The following is a 15931-nucleotide window of genomic DNA, read 5'->3' as shown; positions in this document are numbered from 1 at the left end:
GACAAACTTTATTAATAGAGCATGTTTATATCAAATTTATTAACTTTTTTTTTGAAAACCTCAAATTTTTCTGCTTTTTTTTTGTTTTTACTGTCTTTGGGGCAACCCTGAATAAAACTTTTTATAACGACAGTCTTGTTCAGATACTAATTTTAAAGTTAGTTTTTCACACTAAATTTTGATTAAAATCGTTATTTTTTATTAAAAACATACTTGATGTTTTATAATGTTATGTATTTACACTATAAGGTATTTTGGAAATAAAAGTATAAAATGTAGAGGCTGACACAATGTACATAAACGTAATTAACTTTATTAATTATCTGTTCAAATTAATTTTTATTATAGAGTACAGGCGACAAAGAATAAAAACAATCTTAATTCAACATAACTTAAATTAAACAGAAAACATATTAAAAAACTGCAGGTTTGTTCGAATAAATAACAGAGTTGAGAACACCATTAACAGAAGTACTCCAAACTTAAAATAACGCTTAACAAAAGAGAGTACTAACTTGGAATTGAATTAATATTAGTCACAAGAAAACGTAACAGTTAAATGTCCTAAAAAGCTAAAATATAAAAAAAGAGCGCGAAAAACAAGGCGTACTTCGCAAAAGGTCATGCCAACAGAAACTCTTTTTTTTTAAGTTAAAAAAATACTCGAAATTTAAAGATTCGAAATTAATTTAAAATCAAAAAGTTGAATAAAAAAGTATTCGTTGGCATGTGGATTTGCGGCTTCAATTAACAATTTCACAATAATTATTTCGAATGTAACAACATAGCGCTTCGTTTGTTTTTTGTAATAATACTCTAAAATAAATTGAACGCTTCATTAATGGTACTCGTTGCAATCGCCTATGAAACTATTTAATGATAAAAACTTTTTCTATGTACTAGCAATGGTGTTTATGTCCTGGAGTTTCCGCGGTTGTCCAAATCCTTGACCTTTTTGAGTAAAACATTAAGTAAAAACAAAAGTAAGAAAATATTTTAAAGCTAAGTTTAGAATTAATGGTACTTCTTTACCTAAACGAACATTTTTCATATTTTTTGCAATTAACAAAGATTTTTAAATTGAAACAACGTGTGAAATTTTTTATTTACACTGAAGTTATTAAAACATTAATTAAAAAAACTTTATATGTTCTAATATTCAGTTCAAACTATAGTTCAAAACAACCTTGTAGATTCTCACGATCCAGTGTTCTGAGGTGTACGCTTCTTCGAGCACGTCCAACTCGAAGTCTTTGTTTCCGATCTCAGCATTCCTCACTCGGTCGTATCCAGTTGGTTTGCCTGATGAGTGGAAAGATATTAATAACTAATACAGATTAAATTAAGTATAAATTAAATCTATTAAGACAGAAAATCATAACTGAGATTTATAATAGTCTGTAGTAAAAATAAAAAAATATTTTAAGGAATTGTTTAAACAATAAAAAATAACATACACTGCCAAAAAATACTAAATAAAAGTATTTAAAATTTTGTTAAAGGTTATACAAAGTTTTCAAATAGTTAATTCAACTACCTTGTTCAGTGTACACCTGTCCGAACCTGTAGTAACACATCTTGTACATCAAGCAGTTTTGAAGAGTCTGTTAACATCATTTTGTTTGCTATGTACAAAATATGATTAAAAAATATGAAAAACGTAAATTATTTCTTATATAAAAATTGCCTAGGTTTTCAATCATGAGAAATATGAATGACTTATAATTTATTGACATATGTTCAAAAATTAGCCATTAGCATTTTCAAATATTGTGAAACAAAACTGAGTTAATAATAGTATGTACACTTTTTTAAGTACACAACATTATTGTTCTACCGTACAAATGGACTTTTACACATAATTTTATCAATATAACAACCTGCGATCCTTCCGAGTCAACCCTGAACTCCCCATTGGGCGTGTAGTACTGGTTTTCCTTGATGTGCGCGCCCCTGTCCGTAGACCCTCCGATACGCACCATCCACAAGAACTTGTTGATATCTGATCATTTAACAAAGTTTTTATTATTTTTATACTGTGAAACAAAACTGTTTTCAACCCTAACTGTGAAAAACTGACCAACTTATGTTTCTTGTAAAATTAGATCTTACAATCAAACATTTCGACTTATTTTGAAGATAGATTATAAAACTTCAGCAGGCGTTATAAGTTAGTTGAAAAAGTAATTTTTTTTTTTTACTTTTATTACTTTCGATTCGCTTGCTACTTCAAAATTCGATTTGCCTGCTACTTTAATCCTCTATCATCGGTTTGCTGATTCAAAATTTAAACAAAAAACTTTTTTATTTCTTTTATTTTATTTACTGAGTACATCTACAACCATAAGTATATTCTTTAAACACATAAGCTTTACATAACAGAGGACAAGTTTAGATGCACATAACATATATCAACCACAATCTCACCATCGGATGAGTATCCGGTCATGCCACCGAAAATGACGAGCACGTAATCAACGTCCAACTCCCTCATTATTTCGTATGCGTCCTCCTCTGTCGACGCCATGGCCTGTGAAATTAAGAAAGAGGTATTTTTTAAGAGACAAACACAGTGTTCTAGTATCAACGAAATAACATTTAAAATATTTTGAAAAGAAACTCAATTTTTTTTTTACATTTTTCAACTGAATATTAAATTAATACTTTCAAAGAGTTCTTAAGTTTGGTGATTCTAAAATTAAATTTTAAAAGACCGTCAACGTAAGCCAGTAATACAATAGCACATATATTACTTTATAACACTTTTAGTAAAAAAAACAATCTAAAATTTCAAATTAGTTTTATTAAAATGTTTTCTAACCTGTCCAACCCTGGAAATATGGGTGTTGTTCCAAGTGTTGTTGTCCACAATAATAGTCCTGTTAGCCATGGCCGTAATCTGGTACCCGTAATCCCACCATGACATTACTTTGGCATCCTGTGCAAAAAAGGCTTTGTAAAAATACAAATAAAAACTTTTTTTTTTTTTAGAAAAGTTAAAATGATCAAATTACTTTTCAGTTTATTTTCTTTTACAAGTATATATTAAAAATTATAAACCTTTTATAAAAACTTCAATTATAGTAATAGTTTAAAAATATTCGTATTTAACACCTCAAGCACTTTATATCATGTTCAGTTTTTTTAATCTCGCATCAAATCTCAACAAACCTCGGGAGTGTTCTGCCGGAGCCAGTAGTAGGCCTCCCTGAAGTCGTCGAAGATGATCCTGCCCCCGTCCCCGCTCTTGGCGCTGAGCACGATGGAGGGCGAGGAGTAGGCCTCGGCGGTGACCCACACGCTGTGGGTGGCGAACAGGGCGAGGAAGACCGTCAGCACCATCACCACCGTGGTTGATACCTGTGTGAGTGTGGGAAGTTGTTTTTGGTAAACTTACAGCTCATTTCAAACACTGTGTAAAGGTTACAGCACAGTCTTACAACTTTTAATTACATTTCAAACGTTTAATTCATATGCGTGTTGATACACGACGAAATAATAAGTTTAACATGTTTATCAAAATAAAATTCAATTAATCAATTAATTTAAATAAACTATTTACGTTCACATTTTAAATAAACCTAACTGTAGCCTACAAACTATCTACACTTTTAAACATCCGTCAAACCAGATTCTATTTTTAACATTTAGCTCATTCTTGTATTGATACATAACAAAAAAAAATAAGATGATTAAATTTTTTTTTCATGTAACTTTTTTTTACTTTTATTCTTTAAATAAATCTAATTTTATATTTCAAACTAGCTACACTCTAACCTCGTGCTTGGCGGGGTAGGTCTGGTCGGTCTTGACCTTTCCCCGCTTGTCCACCTTCTTTACCTCGTTCAAATTCTTGATGTAGTTGGTGAGAATGTGGTTGATGCCGATCGACCCGATGATGCACATCACCGGCGCCAGTACGAGCATGAGACGCACCTGGTGGGAGTGACTCGAATTATGCGAATTATACGGCGAATGAAAACACCCGAGTTTATAGAACAAAAAATGTAAGTGAGTTTTATAGTTTTATACATTTTTTCACAGAAACTTTTAAATAAGTTAAAATATTTTTTTTTTATTTAACTTATATAAAATAATTTTTTTATTGAAAATAGTGAGCTTAAGAAACATAAAAAGGGGAAATATTCTACTATCTTGTACATATTCTTATTAACAAATACAGATCTCACCATAACGGCGGCAAAATACATGGATGTGACTCCGTACAGAATGATGAACATGTTGATGTCGTTCATTGTTTTGAAGCACACGTACAATCCAACTGTTATCATTTGCAATATATTAAGCGTTTTTAGATAATTTTAACTATTTCGCCAGATTTTAATAAAAGGCGTACATATAACACACTCTTTTCAACAACAAACAAGAGAACAACTTAGGTTTATTTAAATTTAAAAGTTTATGTTTAAAAATACAATCTGAAAGTAAATCAAATGTTTACCAAATAAAAACATCTTATTAACGAGTAAACTGAAGAAGAGTTTAAAACTTTAAGCTAAACACTGACCATGAAAGTGATATTGTTGATCTTATTAATGAGTATAAAAAACAGAAGAAAAATACTCAAATTTTTATAAATACAAGTTTCACTCACCAGGGAAGAGGAAGACAAGTAGGTGGAGATCGAAGTAGAAGGAAGCCCACGTGGTCGGCTGATGCTCGGACACGGACGCGATGATGGGAATGTTGTTCTTCGCGTACGACGGATCCAACAGCGAGTAGAATCTTCCCGTCCACGGAGCGATCTTGCCTGCAGAATGTGAAACGCTTTCATATTAACGATTTAAAGTTGAAAAAAAAAAACTTTGTTAAGGCTTGTGTGTTTTTCATGTAATATAATTTAACAATACCCTTCATTAATAAATTAAATTAAAAAATTGTTTAAAGCTGGGTAAAATTTGCTGTTTCAAGTACCTTGATTTTAGAATCTTTTAAATTTGGTATAAAAGTTTGTGTAAAGAGTTTAATGCTTCAAGAAAAAATCATTACTAAACAATTTCATGCTAACTTTTCTGTAAAACAGCAAAATTAAATCAGAAACACGAACCGGACAAGGTGAGCACGCCAAGGGCGACGGCGACGACCGCCCCGCTGAAGTACAGTATGGACTGCCACAGGACGGCGAAGTTGGCCGGTGACAGCTTCTGCTTCAGGTAGGACACGAACGACACGATCTGACACAACCCGAACACGCCCAGCGCTCCCATGTGCTCGCTAGTTTGCAGCGGCTGTTGGTAATGTTATTTGTCTATCCAGGGTTATGTGGTATATTATAAAGTAATAAATAAACAATAAAAGGTTATTGCTCGTTTGCAGCGGCTGTTTTAACTGTTATTTTCTATTAGGGGGTTGTGGTATATTATTAATCTGTTTATGTTAATTTTCAAAGTTACAGTTCAAAAACTACAAACGAGATCCAATACAAAAAGATGGTGCAAGAAGGGGTAGATTCAAGGTAATTTTTATATTATTTTGTATTCTGGAGTTTTCAAAGGTCATTGCTATTTTGTGAGGTCATGCTTTTTTTTAATAACACAAAAATGACTGGTTGAGTTACTGCAGATTAACATAGTTTTGTTCGTTTTCTCAACGGTTGTTTGTTTTAAATTTGTAGTAATTCTTTTTTTTAATACTAATGTGTTTACATTATAAAAATATTTTTATTTATTTTGATATATTAATCAGCTTATAAACAAACGCTTAAATTATGTCAATAAATATCCTATAAAAACAAACTATATTTCATTTGGTACACTTAATGCCCATCATATTTATAATAAAATAACAATTCAGATAAAATGACAATTTCAATGTTTTAGTATAATTCTATGACAATTTTAGAAATTGATTCATATAAAAGTAAGCTTGAAAAGTTTATAATGTTAATAACAGCGTGCCAACAAAACTTGGCTTGATTCCAATCGAGCGTGTAGTCAATGTTGCTAGTTATAAATTGCTCAAGCGTACACTAAACGGTTGCAACTTGTATGTAAACATAGCTGAAAATGTAGCATTATCAATTTGTTCCTACACAAAGCTAAATCATAAGTATTGACCCTTCCTTTTTTATACTATCTCTTTATACTATGATGTTAGTTTAAGCAATAACTTTTTTTTAACTTTTTTAAATCTCTACTAACCTTAAAAATTATTATTATTATAAAGACAAAAAAGGCATTTTTTAAATAAAATAAAACTTAAACAATATACTATATACTATATGACAAATTAATTGTCAAGTTAAAACATTTTACTAGTTATAAATATTTTGTAAAGATTGCAATGTTTCTAACTAACAGTGATATTAGTAAAATAAATATAAACTAGTAAGAAAGTTAAAGTTTGATATTTAAGGATTTTTAAAAAATTGGAAACTTTGTAGAATAAGCTCGAATGTATGGTAATGTTAAGTTTACTTAAGTAGTTAATAATTAATTTAATATACTCAAGGTATTACAAGCAATGATATACCAGTTTTAAAAAAGTAAAACATTTCAGTGTTAATTTTAAATATTATATGTAAGTAAACTTTATTAACTAATAAAATTAAAAGGTTTTAAACTAATTTATAACAAGCTTTAAAAAATTTTTTATGTTTAGCTACAATCTTTACAAAAGATTAAAACAAAAGTTTTATAGCTGAAGAAAAACAAACAACTTTAAAATGACAAACTTTTTTTTTAATTAGTTTTTATGGAAAAATACCATCTACATTAACAAAAATAAAAATTAGCCAAAAACTTATTTTCAATCCAAAATCTCAACTGACCATGAAACCGACGAAGGAGATCTGCATGGAAAGGATGGTGCCGACGCAGTACACGGTCGTGTAAGCGACGTACATCCTGTGGCTGAACCTGTTCGTGATGATGCACATCAGAACGTGGATGGGGATCAGGTTGATCAGGAACACGTATCCTCCCCACGATGACACCTGGGAAATAAACAGAACTGAAGAAAATTTTATTAGTTAACAAACAAAAATAAATTGCTCGTTAATTATAAAAATTAAATATAAACAACATGTCTTTTTAGATAGACAAAACTTACTAAAGTAAAAATTATAATAAAACTTGTTATAGTTTCCAAGGTTTTTAAAAAAATATGCTTAAATTATTTCTGTTTTAAATGTTGGCCAAACTTTAATGAAAATTAGTAAAACAACTATAATAACAGCAACTTATATTTTAAAAACATGACCAATTTAGCTAGCTCACAACTCTTGTAAATTTCTTTAATTATACTCAATTGGTAAAAAATACATCTAAATTTTCTCTTTTTAAGTAATATTCTTAGTAAAATTTAATGACTACACTTAACTTTATAATATCTAATAATTCACAGCTATTTCAAAACACTTTTTTTATATAATAAATACAAGAAATTTTTTAACCAATTTCTTAAATACTACAAACCATGTAAAAGTAAGCAAGAGAGCAGAGAACAGCCCAGAATACTTTACCAGTTTTGACTGATTTGATCCACAGATAGTATGTGAACAACATACAGAAGATGGCAATACCTTCGTTATCATAAGATCCTGAAAATATAAAATGTGTCATAGTTTCATGTCTAAACTGAAAGACTTAAGGCCATAGGGGGGGTCCAACATTTTTTTTTACTAAAATTAACTTTGGCTTTTATATGAAAGCTTAAAGTACAAACTATAAGCCAGTTTTTATAGAATTCAAAAATATCATTTATCTTTTGAGATATTTAATTTTTTGTAAAAATTTTCCAATATAAACGTATGGACCGCACATTTTTTGGGGTCAATTTTCTCGGAAATTTTAAAATTCACTAAAAACCTATCTCCTCCTTCATTTTTTGACCTAGAGACTTCAAATTTTCAGGAAATGTTCCTTTTAATATTTTGAAGAATCTGAATGTTGGAATTTTTGAAATTTTGAAAAATAAAAATTTTATCCACAAAAAACTAGAAAAAAGGGTAGTTTTTTGACAATATTTTTTTTTTTACTCAAAATTAAAAAAATTCCTACAATAGATCTCTTTAAAGTTTAATGATACACATTCTGTAAAAATTTGAGAAAGATTACTCAAAAAATGAAGGAGGAGATAGATTTTTAGTGAAATAGTTTTTTTTTGCATTTTTAGTTTTTGCCTTCCATAAGGAACCTATTGAACGCCCTTTCTTTGATCGCTTATATCTCAAAAGTTACTTTGAGTTTTTTTAAGCGGTTAAAAGTGTCTGATAGCTAAGATTAAATTCTACAAAATAAGATCAAGTTGTAAAAAACAAAGTGGACCCCCCCCTATGGCCTTAAATTATAATGATGACAAAGAATAGTAAGTCTTCTCTAAACAATATAACATTAATGATTAAAAAAATTCTTAATTCAAATAGGCAAAAAATTAAAACAGATAGTTGTACAAGTATAACAAATTTAAAATTTATATTATGTATAAAAATAATATTCTTACGTAAAATAATTTACTAAAAACAAAAATGCTAAACAAAAACAGTTTGTACAACTTTCTAGTTTTTTCCAAAATCAACCAGTCACAACCTAATTTAAGCTAATAAAATAATAATCAAGTACAGATCTCTCTTTTTATATAAAACACATTACAACAGAAAACAAACCAGCAACGGATCTGGAGATGTACCCGGGGACGACCGATATGAAGGCAGCGCTGAGCAGACCGGCGGCCGTGTTGCTCAACTCCTTGGTCAGCAAGAAGGTGACGATGGTGGTGAAGGAGCTGAACAGGGGCGCGAGGAACACGCACATGTTCCTGATGTCAATGGTGACGTTGATGAAGTGGAGCACCTTGTATATGAACGCGGCCGTCATCATTAGTCCTGAAAAATTTCAGTTAATAAGTTGTAAGTAAACAAAACTTGTGGCACAAAAACTTAAATAAAATTTTATACCAACACTCTTTTATGAGTTATAATTATTGAATATTTTGACAATATACATGTGCTTGAAAATTTTATAGGTTTATTATTAATAAAAAAAGTAATGTTATTATTTTAAGCAATATATAATTGGTTTTTAATAATGGCTTAAAAAGAATGAACCCAAAAAAACATAAAGTTATTTTTTTTATAACAAGTTCTTTTAAAAAATAGTTTAAATATTACAAATAAACCTCAAAGTTGTAACTTTTTTCTTATTAGTTAGATTTTAATTAATACTGGCAAATTTTTCGATTTGTCAAAAAAAAATCTACATATAAAAAATTTCAAAAACTAAATAAGTAACAATTTTTTTACAAAGGTTTATTTTGTGCATAACGTCTTCAACATAAACTTTATAATAATAAAAAATCTTATACTAAAAGTTAAAAACTACTAAATAGGAAACAATTGAATACAATTGAACTAATACTAATTTAACATTTGTAAAATAAAATAGTGTGTTCAAACAAACCTGGATAGATGGTACCACCAATAATCCTACCGAGTGGGTACCATGCAGTGTCATCAAACCAGTTGTGGAAGTTGTAAAATCCTTCTTCAGTGAGAAACTTGGTTGTTCTGTAGTTGAAGTAGGGATCGAACTCGTGAATGACGCTCTCAAATCTCAACACTGAGAAGAGCCTGACACTGAAGGCTGTTAAAAAGATATACTTTAAATAAACTTTAAAAAAATCAGTAAAATTACACTGTTAAATCGTTTAAACTAAACTTAATAACCTTTGATAAAATACTTGATTACTTTCACTACTTTGTATTCATGTATTACTAAACAAGTTTGAAACTCACCTAAAATGCAGCATAGTGCAAGAATTAATCCTTTCAACAGAATCTGTTGTCTCTCAGGTGTCAGTCTAATAAAACCTACTTTTCCCATTTTGGTTTATTCTATTATCATAACTGAAAAATTGGTTGTTGATAATTTTAAGAAATTAAAATTGTGTCAGCTATGTTTTTTAATTTTTAAGAAAGTAGGCAATATATTGAATAAACAAATAGGGCAAATAATTATATCAACTTCAATCTATATAGTTCTTTTTTTTTTGTTTTAAAAGCTATAAAAGCTTTAATAACCTTGTAGTAAATTTATTTGTTTTACAGTTTTTTAATTAAAAGCCAGTTGTATCTAATATGAAAACTTTTATTTTTCAAGATTAAAATAGCTTATATAGTAATGTAATAGTGTAAAAAAATAATAAAAAAATTTAAGGAAAAACTTTTATTTTATTAACCAGAAAATATTTCTTATCTCAATCAAATTTTTGATTAAACAATTTTTTATAGGCAAGGAGGGTTGGTGTCAGAAAAGTACTGCGTCATTTTAGGAGTGTCACTTTTGCACAGAAAAAATTTAAATGTTTTAGAATGTTCATTTAAATATTGTTTTATTATTTTATAAACATTAAGTTAACAAATAAATAAATGTGAAAATTAGTTCTAAAACTTTTGAAAGTATCATGTTGAAAAAAATTGAAATTAAGTTTGTACTAGGAGCACTTTAAATTAAGCTGTTTTTTCAAGTTTTAAACAATGGAAATTAAACAAAAACTAACAGAAAAAGTTGTTGAATTAAGTTTGTTTACCTTGATAGTAGTCTATATATAAATTTTATAACTTGTAGATAAGGATAAAAATGTTAGGAGATGGTGCTTATAGAAATAAGAGGAACTTAAAATCCTTATGTATTATCATGTTCAAAGCTGTATGTATTTTGATTGAAATAAGTAAGTTTTTAACCTATATTTAACTCACCTGTTAATAAATAGTTTAACCTTGTTAAAATTAATCTAAGCCTTTTAAAAAGTTTTAAAAATCCTAGAGCTTGTTTATATCGCTAGCTTTATAAAAATAGTTTTATGTCAAAAACTTAAAAGTAAAAGGATCAAATTAAAGTAAAAGTATTTAAAGTTATACAGTAAAATAAGTTAATAAAGTTTGTGAATTTACCCTTGTTTTAATTTTAATTAAAGCTATTCTTTTGACTCATTTAAAGCTTTTTAGTTTACATGTTGCATAGTTTGTTATTTGATTTTAAAAAATTATAGTACAAATGTTATTTAAGCAAAGAAAAAATTGCAAAATAAACTTTGTGATAAAATGTCATTTTGTGCTAAAATGTTGCTCCGTGCTAAAATGAAACTCTGTGCTAAAGTGTGCTTTTCTGACCCGTACCCAGGTAAAGATGTCTAGTTTAAATTTTTCAATTAAAAGTATATCAAATACATTTTTTTGAGAGAAAAACTATATGCAAATATCATATATTAACTAAATCAAAATTAATATTCAACTATCATTGAGGTAGTAAATACATTATTTGCAATGTTTTCAAAGCAAATACTTTTATTACAAACTAATTTGTTGAAAAGCCTTTAATTTCAAAACATGAATTATTTCTATTAGGCTTAAGATTTTATAAACACTATTACTTTTATAAAAATTAATGCTAACATTTCAGTTTTAGAACTCATTTTAAAGACCAATGATCTACCAGCTGCTTTTTGTCAATTTTTTCAATAGTTTTTGAGGATTAAGAGTACAAAGGTGAAGAGTTCAATGAGTTCTTTATGTAAAGATTTTTTTATCTACTCCAATAGTACATAAGTAATTGTTTTTAAATATTATTTTATAAATAAACATTAAAGATTGTATACAAAATTTATCAAGTAAGTAGTATTTCCTTTATATTTGTTTTGTTTTATATTTAAATTTCTATAATAAATTTTTAATGCAAGGAACATTAAATTTAGGATTAATAGAAAAAAAGAAAGAAGTTAATTTTTTGATAAGTTGTTTTCTAATTCTAATAAAATTTAAATTTCTACTAAAATAATATGTGGCTAAATTGACTTTTTTTTTGAAACTGTTGAAATGTCACAATAATAATTTTGTGGTGAACAATTTCAATAGTTGAAATTACATAATCAGATTTCAGTGACTTAATAAAAACAATAACTTGAAATGGTTAAAGGTTTTAAAAAACTATGACCTAAAAAGAGTGGATCTTACTAAATTTATAAGTTTTACTTCAAGGCCATAGTGATTAAATCACTTTTTTACAACTTCATCTTATTTTCTTAAGTTTTAACTAGGCTACAAGCTGCTTTAAACAGAATTTAAATAATTAAACTAGTTTTTAAGATACAGCTGGTTAAGTGGGAGAGTACAAAGAGTCCATTATGGGAGAAGAAAACTAAAACAGTGAAAAATCAAAAGTCTATTTTAATCTATCCATTTTCTTGCATTTTGAGATAATTACCTAAATATTCTGAAAATTTTATTTGAAATATTTTTAAAATTCTAATTTTTTTATTAAAAATGTCAAAAAATATGAAAAAATTAACTATTTTTTCTAAATATGTAGTACATTTATTTTTAATCAAAAACTTAACTTTCTTGTTATAGAATTTTATAAATATTGCAAGGAACATTTACTGAAAAATGAAGCAATTATCTTAAAAAACATAGGAAAAGATAAATTTTATGTGATTTTAATGTATTTACCAACAAAATGTGGTCTGATGGCTAGGGATCCTAATGAAAGCTTTAAAAATTTTCTGATTTGAAAATTGCTAAATAGAAATCTATGGCCAACACATGTACAAAAAAAAAGTTTTCTCTTCCAATAAGGAACCAAATGTAATAAACAACTTTAACCAGCTATAAATCAAAAATTAGTTGAATATTAAAACTTGTAAAAAGTAACTTGTAGCTCATTTAAAACTCATCAAGAAAAAACCAAGTTGTAAAAGCAATTAACCCCTTCACCTCCTATGGCTATAATTTATTTAAATTAATAAAAGATAATTGTACACTCTCTACTTTATATAATATAAACTTATGTCAGTTTCTGTAATATTGCTTTTAGAATAAAAATTTTAAAAGTTTTAAAAGCTAGATACTTAAACCATATACTTTATTTGTTTGGAATAAAACTTATTGAATTTAATCTTTTAAAACACTTCTAAAAGATTTAATTTGAAGGTCAATTTGCAAACCAACTCTTATTAATTAAAATCTGTGTTTTATTTTGTTTTTTTGAGGAGGAAGAAAATAAACTGTTTATCCTTAGCATAACCTGTATAACAACATGCAATTTAAGAAATTATTTATTTAATTAGCTTTTGAAATATAAAAACAAGTTTAAAAAATATTAATTTTTTTTTACTAGAAAGTAAAAATGATTCATATAGTAATAAAAGTTCCTTTTTTAATAGCCCATGTCTGTTTTAAACACAAATAATAAATTCTTAATCAGTTTAGTACCATTCAAAGTTAAATTACTTTACTTAAAGTAAGAAAGCTTCAATTTAGAACTTTAAATTGACATCCTTATAATAAAAACAGAATAAAACACAGCCAGGAGTTAAAACATTGTTCAAATTAGTGAAAGACTTAAAAAATTACCAAAAGAGTTTGACATCTTAACAGAAGCTCAACTATTTTAACAACCTTCAACCTGCTTGCTTAGTGATGAAAGCTGCAAGAATTCGAATTTACAAATCTGTTTCTACATTACGTGTCAGCATGCTTTACAAGAAACTACGAACAGCGCCACCAAAGAGAGCGGTGATTATTGCCACGTAAGTTTGTAAAGCAAAGATTTTTCGAATTTCGTGCCTTTAAGAAACAAAACATTAAATTGGAAATTTAATCAAGTGCAAAAAAAAAGTTAATAAACAGTATTTTGCATAAACTATTGAAAAGAAATTTGTAACGATTTCGGTCACTTGCTAATTTGTAGAAAATTAACCGGTTATTAATAATAATTTTAAACTTAGACTTTATGTTTGTTTCTAGTTGCCATGTATTTTGAAAATATTTATTGTTGTCTAAAACGGGTGTTTGAATCAAAAAAAAATTATTGGTTTGTTTACAGAAAGTATATTTTAGTTTTAGTTTATTTCTTAAATTGGTTTTTAGTCTTTAACAACTAGTTAAAAGTCAAAAAAATTTAAACAGTGGAATTAAGTATTTATAGTATTTTTTCTTCATTGCCATAAAGCTCGAGTGCGTTGAATTTTTCTTAGGTTACAATAGTTTTATAGTAACTTTAACTTTTCTAAGTAAACAGTTATTTAAATAATGCCTTTGTTTTTGACATTAAACTGTTCTGGTGTATGACTCGATAACCGAGAGGTTTTTTCGTGCACCAGATCATTTGACCACACTTTTTGAGCGGTTTTTGTCGTTCAATAAAGAATATATATCAATTTTAAACTTATTGATTAAAATCTTAAATATGTATTAATTATAAACAAATAAAATTTTATTTGTATCAACTCAAATTAAGGTTCTTATTTTTTTTGCTCAAAACTAGTATCTGAATTTAAAATTAGAAACATATCAGACCTGTATCGTAACTCTTTACTTAACTTCATTTCAAAGTTTTAAAGTATTTTTTATATTGTAACAAAAAATAAACAAAAAATAGTTATTATTTTAAATATGTGTAAATTATATAAATAGTGCAGCAGTACATAAATTTTATGTTGTGCCAAACAAACCTGTTTTCAAAAAAAACTTAAATATGTTTTTTTAGTGTCAATGTTTAACAATAAAGAAAATACACTTTTTTCAAATTTAACAAAATTTGCTCAGTGTAACTAAGTAATTAAAAGATAAATAAGGAAGTCAAAAAGTTTTATAAGAAAGTTTTAAATAACTACCAGCGATAGCTTAACTCGAAGAAAAATTCTAAACTGTAATTTTATTTTAAAACACGAAACTTTAAGTAAACAATATATTCTATAACATTAGTTGTCTATGAAATAATTTTTTAAATGCTTTAAGAATTTATATTAAAAAAAAACAACTTTTTGTTGTTTTTCTGTATTGAGCATGTTTTTTTCTTTTGTAATTTATTTGTTTATTTACTTATACATCTAGTTTAACAAAATAAATAAGATTCTAACTTTACGAAAAAATAAGAACATTTTTTTTGCACTGTTAAATTACTTCTCTAACTGCTGTCATTCAAATAATAACATGAAAATTTTATTAACAACAATTCACTGTTAAAAAAGAAGCTCAAAAATCCGCATCTTAAAAAATAACATATTTTTAAAGTAGTTTTGTTGGTCAAACTAATAAGGTTATGACAACCAAAAAATAAAATAAAAAGTAAACTTATCAAAAACAATTTTCAAAGCAAATATGTTTTAAAATTCTAATTAGTTAAATCTTAAAAAATTTATTTTTTATATTTGTTGTAATTAGCAAAGCTACAATATTAAAAAAAAGTTTGAAAACAATATTTATTAAAAACAAATTTAAACATAATTAAAGGTTTTACAATTTGAATTATTATAATTTGAATGGTCGTGGAACTTGCTAATATAAAATTTAACCTTTTTGTTTTATGTGAGCTTGTATTGAACCAAGTTATAAAACAAAACTAAAAACTTAAATTAGTTTTCTCAAAATTAAATATTTTATTCTTATAAAAATTCATTTCTAAAGAAAAACAAGTTCGTTTTTACTTATGCTTATAGAAAATAAAAACATACTTCATTTAAAGTATTCCATCTAACCGTTTTTAAAACCTACAGTTGTTATTGTAAAGTGTTATTGTGTTTCTTTTGTTTTATACATTTTCGAGTTAAATAATGTTAATTTTTTTTAATCATTATTTGAAAATTAATGTTAGCGTTGATTTTTTATAATTGCTAAGATAGATTGTTTATGCTTTGTAGCAGTAAAATATAAAACAATGACTAAATTTTTTGAGAATAAACTTAAGAGTTTAAATCACTTTACAAACTTCTACATATTTATTTCCCTTGAAATTGTAAAGTGTTATAGTTTATAACAACTAGGGTAAACGAGGTAATTGTTTATTTTGTCTCAATGAAGCAAATTTTGAAGCAAGAATATTTTCTGATTTATTTTATAGTTACTTAAATATTTAAAAATAAATTACTATTTAACTTCTTTTCTTTACAAATAACTTTTTGTGTAAATTACTAA

General features: G+C 26.9%; 1 protein-coding gene across 1 annotated transcript; it reads right to left on the bottom strand.

Annotated features, from left to right (window-relative positions):
* Positions 1–329: 329 nt before the first annotated feature.
* Positions 330–9867, bottom strand: LOC145837984 (dolichyl-diphosphooligosaccharide--protein glycosyltransferase subunit STT3A-like). The gene is made up of 16 exons (XM_082945494.1): positions 9755–9867; positions 9420–9602; positions 8627–8845; positions 7437–7561; positions 6791–6955; positions 5069–5249; positions 4616–4771; positions 4191–4282; positions 3778–3936; positions 3172–3360; positions 2822–2938; positions 2428–2530; positions 1881–2002; positions 1538–1604; positions 1187–1302; positions 330–951 (listed from the first exon to the last, which is right to left on the bottom strand). The coding sequence occupies exons 1-16, from the start codon at positions 9840–9842 to the stop codon at positions 913–915; spliced, it is 2121 nt and encodes a 706-aa protein (XP_082801620.1). The 5' UTR covers positions 9843–9867; the 3' UTR covers positions 330–912.
* Positions 9868–15931: the final 6064 nt, after the last annotated feature.

Source organism: Thalia democratica, chromosome 6 (genome assembly GCF_965202585.1).
Source record: "Thalia democratica chromosome 6, ktThaDemo2.hap1.1, whole genome shotgun sequence".
Classification (NCBI taxonomy): Eukaryota; Metazoa; Chordata; class Thaliacea; order Salpida; family Salpidae; genus Thalia; species Thalia democratica.
The sequence above is the reverse complement of the archived record's forward strand: the minus strand, read 5'-3'. Positions and strand labels throughout refer to the sequence as shown.

What these genes read in the sequence shown, in the direction of transcription:
- LOC145837984 (XM_082945494.1), bottom strand. Translation starts at nt 9,842, where the DNA reads ATGGGAAAAGTAGGTTTTATTAGACTGACACCTGAGAGACAACAGATT. An exon ending in CATCTCCAGATCCGTTGCTG is followed by an intron (nt 7,562 to 8,626) that starts GTTTGTTTTCTG and finishes TTATATTTTCAG; the next exon opens with GATCTTATGATAACGAAGGT. An exon ending in ACAGGTGTACACTGAACAAG is followed by an intron (nt 1,303 to 1,537) that starts GTAGTTGAATTA and finishes TCCACTCATCAG; the next exon opens with GCAAACCAACTGGATACGAC.